The following is a 14917-nucleotide window of genomic DNA, read 5'->3' on the forward strand; positions in this document are numbered from 1 at the left end:
TTGCGGGGGGGGGGGGGCACCTCAAAGCCCCCCTCCGCTGCGGGATTCCTCCCCTCCCTCTCCTACCTGTTCCCCCCCTGTGATCCGCGCTGCACAGGACGCTATCCGTCCTGTGCAGCCAGTGACAGGCTGTCCCCTGTCACATGGCGGCGATCCCCGGCCGCTGATTGGCAGCAGCGCCGTACAATGTAAACAAAGCGGATTATTTCCGCTTGTGTTTACATTTAGCCTGCGAGCCGCGATCGGCGGCCCGCAGGCTATTCACGGAGCCCCCCGCCGTGAATTGACAGGAAGCAGCCGCTCGCGCGAGCGGCTGCTTCCTGATTAATTCGCCTGCAGCCGGCGACGCAGAACTGCGTCGCTGGTCCTGCAGCTGCCACTTTGCCGACGCGCGGTATGAGTGCACGGTCGGCAAGTGGTTAAAGGGAAGGTCCAGGCAAAAAAAAAAAAATTAGTTTCACTTACCTGGGGTTTCTACCAGCCCCATGCAGCCATCCTGTGCCTGTAGTCACTCACTAACGCGTAAAAATGTAGTGCAACACTAACGCGTAAAAATGTATGTGTTAATGTTCCTGCACTAGCGGGAATGCGTAAAAATGTACGCAATACAGCCCCCGACCTCCGAGGTCAGCAAAAACTAAACTAAACTAGATGCCAGCGGGGCACTGGAGCAGCAGTGAGTGACTACGAGGGCACAGGATTGCTGCATGGGGCTGGTAGAAGCCCCAGGTAAGTGAAACTCTCTTTTTTTTGCCTGGACCTTCCCTTTAAGTAATGATAAGCAACATGGAAGATTGAGATTGTCTACACTTGTTACACTTACCCATGATTTTTCTTTCTGCTGTAACCTACAGAGAAGATCCATGCAGAAATTGATGAGGTCATAGGTCATAGTCGCTGTCCATCTGTGGAAGACAGGGCAAAGATGCCATACACAGATGCTGTGATACACGAGGTCCAGAGATTTGCCGATATCATCCCAACAGGAATGCCTCATGAAACCACCAGAGACACAGTCTTCAGAGGATATCACATTCCCAAGGTCAGTGGTTTAAAAGGCATAAGCTTATATTTATTTAAGATATATCTATACACTTAGGCTCACTTCATACTGTCCTAAAAAAAAGTCCGTTTAGTGGATCAAACCTATCCCAATGAATGAAAAAACTATCATATGTTAAACAATAGGATCAATTCATATCAGTCCGTTAAAAAGGATCTATTGGTCAGTTCTACCAAATGAAACGCAAATAATGTGATAAAGCTAGATCAACAGATCTGTCAAATTGACTCAGCGGTAACAAAATAGAACTCATGGATGAAAAACAAATCCCTTTGATGGATCAGTTTTTTCCCGGATCAGTTTTTGATCCATGCAGTTGCAGTATGATCCGAGCCTTAGGCAGCCTATATCTGCTATTTTTTGAAAAGTATACATTTACAGTACACTAATTTGGATGCCACACCAAGCTCATTATAACACATGGGCGATGAAACAGTGGTGCTCGGATGTCCCGAACCCACGAGTTCGGCAACCACAGCCGTTGCCAAAAAGAATCCGCCTCTGGCATGATTGGTTCCGGATTTTGATACGCGTCTACGCCATGACGCGGATTTTGGGCCATGAATGACGCAATCACGGCCGGATCCACCATTGGATCCGGATTTTCTTTTAACGTCAATAGCAAAGCCCCCATACATGCTACAATCCCCCAAATTACATGGATTATCAAGGTGATAAGGGGCTACAACTTAAACAAAAAAAATCCAAAAATATATATATTTTTTTGAGAAAATGGATTTTAAAGTGAAATCAACACTTTAAATGGGGCTATTAATTGGTAATAAGTGGTTTTAAACAGGGAAATACATGTTTAGCAATCACAGAGGTGAAGGTGAGTCCCAATGGCACTTGGCGGTGATGGTACCACTGGAGGAGGATGAGTAGCTGACGGCAAAAAGACCCAGAGAGGTTTTTGTAATTTTTTTTTTTTTTTTGCAGCGATTAGCAATGACATGACAGCAGAGTTGTCAGTGGACCCGGGCAGTGTGAACGCAGAGTGTAGTAGCGACTGAGTCAGGAGGACAAAGCGGCCGGTCAGTGCGGCAGCACAGAAGGACCATGGCAACTCACTGCTAGTACCACAGTTTGATAGTGCTGCCCAAAAAATTAGATGTATCCGTGGACCCAGGCAGCGGGAACGCAGACTTTAGTACCTAAACACACGATACAACATGTTTTCCGGGGTCTGAGGCACATACAGATGGTCCCGATCATCATCATCGTCATAGAACTCTTCTCCTGACCCCCACCTCTGCTGCACCAACATCCCCAGACACAGACCCCTGTTCTTCGACATCCTCCAATAAGAGTTGTGATGCTGGCCCGAGGTCAATCTTCTCCATATCAGTCCCCAGTATGTCCTGAGCTTCAGCCATCAATATGTTCCCAGATACCGGACTGAGGAACAGAACACTCTTGTCCTGGGAAGGCTGCTGACCACTGGCTGCTGGGGTGGATGTCACAGCAAGCGTGGGGCGTTGGCTGCTGCTTGGAGTGCTGCTCACAGCAGAGGTCTGGGATGCAGTCATAATGTCCATCAAAACGTCAGGTTCCATCTGCTCAACAACCACACGGGGACCAGAAACTTTAAAATATTGTGATAACGGCGTTGGCTGACTTGGCCCAGGCTGTGCTGCCCTTTCTGCTGCCCCATGACCCTGTACAGCTGGGCATCCTCTCACTGGCCGTGGAGCAGTCCCAGAAGTGGCTGAAGCAATGGAACTCGCTTTCCTGACACCTCCATGAACCCTGCCAGACATGTTGCTAATGAATTACTGCCAAATGAGATGATTAATACCAGTGAGCAGTGAACATAGTACAATGCAACTGAAGGGTATCACTGACAAATGAGATGAATAATACCAGTGAGTAGTGAGCACAGTACAACCAGGGCCGGATTTGTACTTTTTACCGCCCTAGGCCCACTATCACCAGCCGCCCCCTGACCAACAGCATCCTAACGTTTTTCTTTTTTAAAACAAAAGATTAGGCGATTTGGTGGGGGGAGGGGGAGGATTTGGAGTGAGGTAGTCCCGGCGAAAAATAGGTGTGGCCATGATGCAGGCAGTGTTAACTGCAATGTAAGCCAAAACACAGGAAAAAGAGACCCTGAGGCCTCGTTCCCATTGTGTTCCGATAGCCTGTCCGTTCAGGTTGGACGCTTTTTGATGCATCTTTTTTCAGTTTCCCGGCGATTTCTGTGCGCTGGGTGTTTTTACTAAGCGTTTTTGTAAGCAGTTTTCCAGAGCGTTTTTTTAATTCACTCCCTAATGCAAGTCAGGAAGTGAACTCTTTGATCTGGCAAAGAATAAATGCAATGAATTTATTCTTAAAAACGTGAACGCAATTGCTGCACAAAGCGATTTTGTGATCATTTTGCGTTTTTTCCTATACCTTCCATTCAGGGCAAATCGCCCTGAAAATGGTCCATGCAGCACTTTACATAGTTACATAGTTATTTGGGTTGAAAAAGACATACGTCCATCGAGTTCAACCATCGAGTCAGAGGAAAGCAAATGGAACGCCCCAATGAGAACTCCCTCATTGGAGAGCATTGTGTAGGCGCTTTTAGGGTGATTTGTACAAATCGCCTGCGCTTAAAAAATTCAAAAAACGCCTCTAGTGTGAACGAGCCTTAAAGGTAGTTAGACAACGTTCAGCAAACACATACAAAAGCAGTGTTTCCCCCTTGATGTGGTGGAATTAGAGATTTGCATGATGGACGTACATACAGATCATAATTTTGTGTGATGCTTTCATGTCAATTAATGTGGATCAAAATTTCAGAGAAATGCCATGAGGAATAAGGAAGTTCTGAATGCAAAAAGGTGTCAAATTCAGTACTAGAAAGACATACCTAACAAAGTGGCCAGATAAATAAATCAAGAACCTGCTGTGATTTGGAGTCAAATCTTTCACCATCACAGATGCCTAGCAGTGGATAGCTTATCCTATTTGTGACGTCACACAGCCATGTGACTGGCACCACAACTTCCCACCTGTAGGCAAAGAACTGTAGGACAGAGTGCACTTGTGCACTTCATCATGCGACTGTCGCTTCTTCCTCCCTGACGCTACGAAGAGGGAGAAAGTGGTTTGGCCTGACAGTTGGAGCGCAGTCCTGTATGTGTTAGTTGTAGCACCCTGTCACCTGCCTACACACTTTGGGGGACAGTAGGAGCCGCCATACATCTTCTGGATTTGGGTGGTTGGAAACTGCCCAGAGTCCCGCAGCCAGGATATCCAGCGGCAAACCCAGGACTTTGCATAATCCAGGGCATGTCCCGGGAAAAGTGGGATGTCTGCTCACCATACCTAAAGTAGACCAGAGCCAGTAATGAATCACCACAGGTACAGGCTAAGCTGGCATTTGTAGTGCCTCAAACACAGGCTATGCTGGCACTTGTAGTGCATCACACACAGGTTATACTGGTACTTGTAGTGCCTCACACACAGACATGTAGTGCATCACATACAAGCTATGCAGGCACTTGTAGTGCATCACACCCAGGATATACTGGCATTTGTAGTGCAACACACGCAGGAGATACTGGCACTTGTAGTGCATCACATACAGACTATACTTGCACTTAAAATGCAAGTTGCACTACATGAGCCAATATAGCCTGTATGTGATGAACTACAAGCGCAAGTATAGCTTGTATGTGCTCCAGTGTGAGGAACTAGAAGTGCCAGAATAGCCAGTTTGTAATGGATGAAAAATGTCAGCATAGCCTGTACCTGACTTGCAGTGCTTTAGGTGAATGCTATGCTGGCACTTTTCTCTTGATGCATGCTGAGTCTTGCAGTCTGCCCATAGTCCCCTCCCACAGCTGTCACTTACGCAGCCTGATTCTCTGCATATAGCCGACACAGTCCCGGGGGAGCCTCTCCTGGTCTGACGATCTCCTCTGCCGTGCAGTTCCCTCCCGTCTATCCTCCCCTGTTCTTGTCCTCCTCCATCCCGGAACTCCTGGAGCGCTCTGTACCATGAGCCTCCAGCAGCCACGCCCCCGAGTCACCCAACATCCAAGTGTGAGCAGCAGCACCAGCCAAATCGCACTGCACACTGTCTCTGACTCTGAGTTCCCAAGAATCCTCCATACTCCATCTGCGGGCTGACAGGCAGGAACTGGGGGGGAGAAGCCGGAGGGCGGAGGTATGTCTGTTGTTGCCGCCCGTGACACTGAAGTCACCACAGGCAGTTGGATGACTTGGATCGGCAATTGGCGGGCTGGCGGCGTGCCTGGACACAGGACGCGGACAGTTTGCAAAGCGCCCTTTGAACTTTGGCGCCCTAGGAACCGGCCTTGGGAGGCCTTCCCACAAATCTGGCCCTAAGTACAACATAACTGAAGGGTATTACTGGCTAATGAGATGATTAATACCAGTGAGAAGTGAGCACAGTACAACGTAACTGAAGGTAATGAGATGATTAATACCAGTGAGCAGTGGGCACAGTACAACGTAACTGAAGGGTATCACTGGGTAATGAGATGATTAATACCAGTGAGCAGAGTACAACACAACTGAAGGGTATCACTGGCTAATGAGATGATTAATACCAGTGAGCAGTGAGCACAGTACAACCTAACTGAAGGTAACGAGATGATTAATACCAGTGAGCAGTGAGCACAGTACAACATAACTGAAGGGTATCACTGACAAATGAGATGAATAATACCAGTGAGCAGTGGGCACAGTACAACACAACTGAAGGGTATCACTGCCAAATAAGATGAATAATAGCAGTGAGCACAGTACAATGTAACTGAAGGGTATCACTGCCAATTGAGATGAATAATACCAGTGAGCAGTGAGCACAGTACACAATGTCACTCATGAAACTTACTGAAAGAATAGCACTGGCAGTGTGACTGTCTGTAAGTAGTAGCTGAAGGCAGCGTATGACTGGCTAATGAGCAGAATACAAGTGAGCTGTACAATCACTCTGAACCTGCCTGCCTGCACTAAACACACTAATCACCAGTACATTCTGACTACACTGAATAAAACTAACTACAGCAATGACTCACTGGCTAGCTAACTGAATACAAGTACACAGGGCCGTGCAGAGGATTCTCAATGGGGGGTGCTCAAATTTGAAAAAGGGGCCCTAATCGATATATCGTGCTAAATTGTTTATGTAATACCCCTTCTCCAGAAAGCACTAGGCAGTCTTAACCCCCCCACCACCACCACCACCACCACCACCACCACCACACACACACACACACACACACACACACACACACACACACACACACACACACACACACACACACACACACACACACACACACACACACACACACACCTTTATATATCAGGCAGACTCTGTGTCTTCTTCCAACCAACTTCTGTGGTGCCACCACCCTCAAATCAGCAGTCATAGGTGCGCACTATTAGAGTGGGCACAGTGGAGCCTGATGTAGGCATGGATTCACCTTTCATTACTGGGACCTCTGTCCCTCTAGATCAGCACCCAAGCTTCTTTTCAGGCAAAGAAGCAGTGGTTGCCAATATGCAGTGGTTGCTAAGCATTAGTAGATGCAAAACTGCAGTAAGTGCCAAGGTGCAGTGGGTGCCCAGATACAGTGGGTGGTAAGACGCAAAGGTCCAGTTTGTGCTAAGTGGCAGTGGGTGCCGATGTGCCAAAGTACAGTCCGTGTCAAGCTGCTGTGGGTACCAAGGTCCAGTTTGTATTGGGTGTTTATTTGCAGTGGATGCTATGCTGAATGTGCTGAATGAGTAGCAGATGGTGATAAACAATAGTGGGTGCCATGTGAGTGCTAATTGGTACAGGGAGCCATGTGAGTGTTGGACATGAGTGAGTAGGGAGTGCCATGTGTGGTCTGGGTGTGTGCCATGGGAGAGTACCGTGTCTCATATGGGTTCAGACCAAGGGTGGGTACTGGTTGCTATTTGAGTGCTGGCCATGGACGGGTACTAGGTGCATATAATGGCTTTGGAACTTTGTGCTGTGTGAGTACTATGCCATGTGGGTGTTGATTATGGGGGTTATAGGGTGTCATGTGGGTCTTAGGTGCAAATACTGAGTGCCAAGTGGGTACTGGGAGCGAGTACATGGTAACATCTGGGTAATGGGTGCTGGCTAGTGGGGTATTTGTTGTCATGTGGGTGCTAAAGGCAGATGCTGGGTGCCATGTGGGTTCTGGGTGCTGCACAGGGTGTCATGTGCATTCTGGCTGTATGGGTTGGTGTCAAGCATCATGTAGGTGTTGATTGCAGTTACTCAAGCCCTTGTGAGTTCTGGGTGCAAGTACTAGATGTCATATGTGAGTGCTTGGTGTGGGTGCTGGGCACCAAGTGGAGGCTTAGTGCAACTGGAACTACTGCAGATGAAACATGTGGGTGTTGGGTGCAGGTACATTGGTGCGAATACTTGGTGCATTGCCTGCACTAGGTGCTAGCTATGGGTGGGCATTGTGTGTCATGTGGATTCTGAGTGCAGGTACATTGGGTGCTAGTACTGGTTTATGTGAGTTCAGATAATGTGCAAGTACTGTGCCAAGTGGGTGTGAGTACTGGGTGCCAGCTATAGGGTGAATGATGCAAGTACTAAGTGCCATATGGAGGTCGGATATAAGTATTGGGTGAAAGTTGCTTGGTGCAAGTACTGGGTGCTTGCTATAGTGGGGGTTACTGGTTGAGTGTAATGTGGGTGCTGAATATTGTTGGGATTGTGGTGGGTGCAGGGAGTGGGAGGTCACTGTGGGTACTGCTATGAATAGCATAGTTGCTGCTAGGGGAGGTAGAGGTCAGTGTGGTTGCTGGGGGAGGTAGAGGTCAGTGTGGGTGCTGGTGGAAGGGTAGGTCACTGTGGGTTCTGTGGAAGGAAGAGGTCAGTATGAGTGCTGGAGGAAGGGGAGGTCATTGTAGTTATTGGAGGAGGGAGTAGTTGTGGATGCTGTGTGTTGGGAGAGATCAGTGTGGGCGCTGCTTTTGGGATGGGAGGTCCCTGTAAGTGCTGCAGGGGACAGGAGGGTAGCCTCTGGGGGAGGGAAAGGTCACTGTGGGTGCTGGGGAAGGATAGGTCAGTGTGGGTGCTGGGGTAGGCAGGATCACTGCTAGATTTGGGGAAGGAGAGGTGATTGTGGGTGGTAGGTGAAGGGAGAGGTCACTGTGGGAGGGAGAGGTCACAGTGGCTGCTGGTGGAGGGAGAGGTCACTGTGGGTGCTGGGGAAGGAGATGTCACTGTGGGTGCTAGGTGGAGGGAGAGGTCACTGTGGGAGGGAGAGGTCACTGTGGGTGCTAGGTGCAGGGAGAGGTCACTGTGGGTGCTAGGTGGAGGGAGAGGTCACTGTGGGTGCTAGGTGGAGGGAGAGGTCACTGTGGGTGCTGGGGGAGGGAGAGGTCACTGTGAGTGCTGGGGGAGGGAGAGGTCACTGTGGGTGCTAGGTGGAGGGAGAGGTCACTGTGGGTGCTAGGTGGAGGGAGAGGTCACTGTGGGTGCTGGGGGAGGGAGAGGTCACTGTGGGTGCTAGGTGGAGGGAGAGGTCACTGTGGGTGCTAGGGGGAGGGAGAGGTCACTGTGGGTGCTGGGGAAGGAGATGTCACTGTGGGTGCTAGGTGGAGGGAGAGGTCACTGTGGGAGGGAGAGGTCACTGTGGGTGCTAGGTGGAGGGAGAGGTCACTGTGGGTGCTGGGGAAGGAGATGTCACTGTAGGTGCTTGGTGGAGGGAGAGGTCACTGTGGGAGGGAGAGGTCACTGTGGGTGCTGGTGGAGGAAGAGGTCACTGTGGGTGCTAGGTGCAGGGAGAGGTCACTGTGGGTGCTGGGGAAGGTGATGTCACTGTGGGTGCTGGGGGAGGGAGAGGTCACTGTGGGTGCTAGGTGGAGGGAAAGGTCACTGTGGGTGCTAGGTGCAGGGAGAGGTCACTGTGAGTGCTGGGGAAGGAGATGTCACTGTGGGTGCTAGGTGGAGGGAGAGGTCACTGTGGGAGGGAGAGGTCACTGTGGGTGCTGGTGGAGGGAGAGTTCACTGTGGGTGCTAGGTGCAGGGAGAGGTCACTGTGGGTGCTGGTGGAGGGAGAGGTCACAGTGGGTGCTGGTGGAGGGAGAGGTCACTGTGGGTGCTAGGTGCAGGGAGAGGTCACTGTGGGTGCTAGGTGGAGGGAGAGGTCACTGTGGGAGGGAGAGGTCACTGTGGGTGCTGGGGCAGGGAGAGGTCACTGTGGGTGCTAGGTGGAGGGAGAGGTCACTGTGGGTGCTAGGTGGAGGGAGAGGTCACTGTGGGTGCTAGGTGGAGGGAGAGGTCACTGTGGGAGGGAGAGGTCACTGTGGGTGCTGGGGCAGGGAGAGGTCACTGTAGGGGCTAGGTGGAGGGAGAGGTCACTGTGGGTGCTAGGTGGAGGGAGAGGTCACTGTGGGTGCTAGGTGGAGGGAGAGGTCACTGTGGGTGCTAGGTGGAGGGAGAGGTCACTGTGGGTGCTGGGGAGGGAGAGGTCACTGTGGGTGCTAGGTGGATGGAGAGGTCCCTGTGGGTGAGGGAGAAGTCACTATGGGTGCTGGGGGAGGTAGAGGTCAGTATGGGTCCTAGGTGGAGGGTGAGGTCAGTATGCCACACTAGGATTCCTATCCAGGCCTCTTCACCTGAAAGTGCCCCAGGCGGAGCTTCTCGCGGGTGGGCGGGACTTCTCGCGGTAGGGGGCGGGGCTTATTTTGCGCGATCAGAGGGGCCTTTTTTTCTGATTTTAAAAAGGGGGGGTGCCTGGGCACCCAGAGCACCCCCCTCTGCACGTGCCTGCAAGTACAGTATAAGAGCACTGTTAGCAGTAAAAACGCTAGGTTTTTCACACAAAAATGCACTTTCTGAAGCAACAATGGCCTGGAGATAATCCTCTCCGTACCAGAGTCTAGCAAAGACGGAGCTTTTCATGATGGCCGTCGCTTTATATACAGGAGGGGAGGGCATAGCCTCTCTTCCTATGATTGGTTGCTAGGGCCTGGCTGGGAGCCTCTGATTGGCCAAGGGAAGTAACTTCCACCCATTTCTACGCATCTCCACTAACCACGGCTTCTGCGCCGTTTTCACGAGCATAAATGTGTTCGGATGTACGCATTCACGGTCTGCCGAAGCGGATTTTAGTGATTGAAAATTGATCCACGGTGACGAATACCCGTGGCGGATAGCGTAAAAATGGTCGTGAAATCACGACCTCCATCCGAGCACCACTGGTAAAGAATAAAGATAATTCTGAAAATCTCCCACAAGTAGATGGTCTAGTCCAAATGCTGTCAGATCTGTCAGCTTTTTACTACCTACTGTAAGTGACGGCAATGTAGGAAAAAAGTCATTCATAGCGCATTTTACTTAGGGAGAAATGTATGTTTTATGAATATGCATTTAAAATGTTACTTTTTTTGCGATCATTGTCCTTTGATCTCCCTTAATCAGGTTGTTTCTGAAACAATCATTTCAATGATTAAAATATATCGGTAAGTGACGTTTCGAATGATCATTTTGTAGTCATGTACTGCCACAAAGAACAGCGTGATTTTTGTTAAAATAAAATCTGTATGGCAATCTAATCAAAATCAATCAAATGTACTACCTTGCATCCTTTTTATCCTGCCTAACTCCATACAGAAAAATCAACCTGGAGCAATATTACTGTATGTTTGGGCCCGTACAATGCTGACATTTTTTACGTTTTGTTTTTTCCCCATGATGGCGACGTGCAGGGCCGGATTTGTACTTTTTACCGCCCAAGGCCAACTATACCATCTGTATGGTTGTTATCTCTGTCTGCCCCAATGAGAATTCGCCTTACTTTCCATCATTGGTGCCACAGAAAATAGCTATTTTAGTAATACGTGTATAGATTAGAAGTTATGTTTTGAAATTTTATGTTATGCTTGCCATCTCATTAATAATGGACCCATTGCGTCACCATGAGAGTTAGACTGATGTATACCTGCAGGATAGAGCTTACAGGTCTTGCAGGGACGGCACAAGTACAGGACAGAGAGTTCAAAGGTTAAAGCTGTTCTAGTAGATAGGGATGACTGCATAGAACAGCTTTCCTGCCCCTCACTGAGCCGCCCCTAAACTTCTGGTGCCCTAGGCCATGGCCTATGAGGCCTTGCCAGAAATCTGGCCCTGGTGACGTGCTTCTTGACCATTCTTTTGTAGGGAACAATGGTGTTTCCAGTCCTTACTTCTGTTCTGAAGGACCCAAAATACTTCAAGAACCCAGAGAAGTTTGATCCTGAGCATTTCCTTGATGAGAATGGACGTTTTAAGAAAAATGAGGCCTTCATGCCATTCTCTGCAGGTAATGGCACAGCTATACTTCAGAATCACAAAAGTTGCAATGTCTGGCACGGTTTCATACTGGTTTCTCAAACTATTCTTATAAGAATCAGTGTTTCTGCTGTATGTCCAGGAAGACTGATAACAGGAATGAAAGGGTGGTTGTAGCACTAAGCAATGCTGTTTATAGTTTAAACATCAAAAGGCAAAGTTTCTTAGAATTGGAAAGTTTGATATTAACCACTTCAGCACCACAGGGTTTTTTGCTTAAAAACCAGAGCAATTTTCACATTTCAGCGCTCCTCCCATTCATTCACTAATAACTTTATTGCTACTCATCAGATGTAAATGATCTATATCTTGTTTTTTTTTGCCACAAATTATGCTTTGTGAGGGTGATATTTGCTTTTAGTAATTATGTTATTATCTGTGCATTTTAAAGGGAAAAATGAGAAAAAAAAGAAAAAATACACTATTTCTCCATTTCCATCCACTATAGTTTTCAAATAAACAATGTTACCATAGGTAAAACCCACACATTGTATTATTTGCTAATTTGTCCTGGTTATCTCAACATTTAAATAATGTTCCTAGTACAATGTATGGTAATAATATATTAGTTTCTGGTTTGTGTTTTTTGTTTTCTCATTGTACTCTATCAGTAATTAAAAGCCCTTATCTTCATGTTTAACAGTAATACACTCTCATGGCATACATATTTTAAAAGCTAAGTCCCTAGGGTAACTATGTATTCTCTTTTCAATGCTGTCACTTTTGTTTTTTTTATATAAGTATTTATTTACGGGTATAGAGTACATGAAAATAACAGTTTTATTGCTTTTCATTCAGTTTTTCGGTAAAAAAAATCACATGACTTAGCCCTCAGTTGTCAAACAACACAAAATCTATTCTCTCACTTGTCACGGTTAAAATGATACCCTATATACATAATCAGATAGCTTATTGGGCATACAGCACACTGTTTACCACAAGTACGCCTATCTACTCCCCTGAGCTTCAGATGAAGTTTTGTGGGGAGTAGATAAGCGTAGCAAGGGATTCAAAGTGGTTAAACCCAAGATAGTGGATGTGATGGATGCTTGAGATTACAGTAGCCACCAGGTGGAAGCCATGCATGCAAGATAAAAGTGACACTGTGTTAGGGAAACTGACCATTAGTGGTTATTATTAAGCAACAGGGCGAAAAAACTAGAAATTCTTCCCCATAATACTTAATGAGCCTCCAGTGACATCTTGTAGCCTCCCTACAACTCCTAGTGGGCAGCTTTCCAGTGTCCTCCGTGCATGGGAGCCGGCGTGTCACATGACTTGCATCCAGCTATTATAAACTTCTAGCTGCTGAACTTTGTAGGTGTATTTTTAAGGACCAGGGGAGTTTTGCCTGATCTGTGCTGCATGGACTCTCCAGCCCGCAGCACAGATCAGGATTATGCCAGGGCGATCAGACTTACCCCCTTTTTTACCCACTAGGGGAATGTCCTGCTGGGGGGGTCTGATCGCCGCCGGCTTGCTGCGCTTTTCGGGGGGGGGGCTCTTTAAAGCCCCTCTCTGCAGCGTTTTCGGCGCTCCCTTCCTGTCCGTCCCTCCCTCTCCCTCCATGGATATCCGTCCTGCGCATTGTAGGATAGGCTTCAGCCTATCATATGCCGGCGATCCCCGGCCAATCAGAGGCCGGGGATCGCCGATCTGCCTTACAGCGATTTCTTCCCCGCATGTTTACATTTTGCCGGCGAGCCGCGATCGGCGGCTCTCCGGCTGTTCACGGAGACACCCTCCGTGAACTGACATGGAAAGTTTCCATGGAAAACCACTTAAGACCTGCCAACGCCTATAGGCGTTAGGCAGTCGTTAAGTGGTTAAGCAGCCAGCAGGCAGCAAGGCAGCAAGGCAGCAAGCACATGTATCCAGCATTAGGCGATCCCCACCAGTGCTGGATACTGGAGACTCTGCTGTACTTAATTTGTAGCCACTGTTCATTCATTGTAAATGTCATGTATTCTTAGGAAAACGCTCTTGCTTGGGAGAAAGTCTGGCTCGTATGGAGATCTTCATCTTTCTCACCACTATTCTCCAACAATTTACATTGAAGCCAACCATAGAAGAGGATTACCTAGACATCACTCCAGAACCCGGTACCAATGGCAGCAGAGCCCGGCAGTATTCCATGATCGCCGCGTGCCGGAGATAGAGGCTTCAAAAGACTGGGCCAATATGTAAATGTTGTACTTTGCTTTTATATACTTACACCATGCTATTTTATTTTACAAGCACATATTGCATACAGTCTTTACAGATAATTGTTTAGTGTGTCAGATGTACAATATGTATAGGTAAAAAATAATATGTATTATATTTTGTACTAAAATATGTACCTTGTTATGAATATTGTCCATGTTTAGAGTTATGGCTAAGCTTGTGACTCTTAGGCTGCTTTCACAGTGGGATGTTACAGGCGCACGTTAGAGCAGCCTGTAACGCAGCCCAACTCACACTAATGAAAAATCAATGGGCTGTTCACAGTGCCCACGTTGCGTTACAGTGTAATGCTGGACGTTCAAAGAAAGTGCAGCATCCTGTGTGTTATAGGTGGTTTTAGCTGCGTTAGACTGTTTGCACATGCTCAGTAAGGGAAGAGTCCACTATTGTTCTTAGCCACATGGCTAATTAATATTCACTGCACTGTAGTGTTGTCCAGATCATGAACAATTCGGATCTTTGGATCTTTTTTGTGAGTCGAATCATCCGGATCATCACAATGAAGGATTCGGATTGAAGGAATGAAGGATTAGCACCCTCAATGTGCCTTCATTCTCCTGCACCTCTCATTCTGCTGCACCCCTGCTTCCTGCTTCCCTAGTAAAATGATTCAAAGATTTGGTTCAAAGATCCGGATCTTTTCAATGATCCGATTCGAATCATCCAAATCATTGAAAAGATCCGGACTTCCCAGGATAGCACCAAGAGCCTCATAATGCGGCTCAATCTGACGTCCAACTTCAACACCACCATGCGTTGCATTAGGGGCACGTTATGTGACCTTAAAGTCCCCTAAAACGCAATGTCTTGGTGTGAAAGAGGCCTAAAGGCTGAAAATAAAGTCAACTAATCAAAAAAATCAAAAATGTAAAATGATAAAATATTGGTGAAGATGAAGAATTTTTTGTCATCTGTCCAGTCTTTCTTCTGGGCTTAGTGCCTCCTGCACAGTTCATTTTACTGGTGATAAATTAAAACAATGCCCCTCTGTTAATTTTCTACGGTAAACGAATTAGCAGGCACCGGAGACTAGTACAGAGGTATGCCTATATTACATGCAGTTGAGGTCTACATACACTTAACCCTTTAGCAGCCAAATTATTTAGAGGCTTGCAAATGCCCCAGGCCAATTTATTGTAGTACATTTTTCTATTTTTTATTTTGTTACATTTGCTTGCTACTAAATAGTACTGCTGTAATGTGTATTTATGTCCACTTGTCACTAGGGGCAATGTGAGATAATAAGGCCTCATTCATATCAGGCAATGCAAATGGCCGTGCGATTGGAAAGCAACGCG

At 47.6% G+C, this 14917-nt stretch overlaps 1 protein-coding gene across 1 annotated transcript in view; it reads left to right on the top strand.

The window, feature by feature from the left end:
- Nucleotides 1-13623, top strand: part of LOC137527356 (cytochrome P450 2B1-like) — a 50844-nt gene extending 37221 nt beyond the window's left edge. The window contains exons 7-9 of the mRNA XM_068247866.1: nucleotides 855-1042; nucleotides 11223-11364; nucleotides 13367-13623. Coding sequence (XP_068103967.1) covers nucleotides 855-1042; nucleotides 11223-11364; nucleotides 13367-13551 — 515 coding nt within the window. The 3' untranslated portion in view covers nucleotides 13552-13623. The remainder of the gene's footprint in view (nucleotides 1-854; nucleotides 1043-11222; nucleotides 11365-13366) is intronic.
- The last annotated feature ends 1294 nt before the right edge of the window (nucleotides 13624-14917 follow it).

Source organism: Hyperolius riggenbachi, chromosome 8, assembly GCF_040937935.1.
Source record: "Hyperolius riggenbachi isolate aHypRig1 chromosome 8, aHypRig1.pri, whole genome shotgun sequence".
Classification (NCBI taxonomy): Eukaryota; Metazoa; Chordata; class Amphibia; order Anura; family Hyperoliidae; genus Hyperolius; species Hyperolius riggenbachi.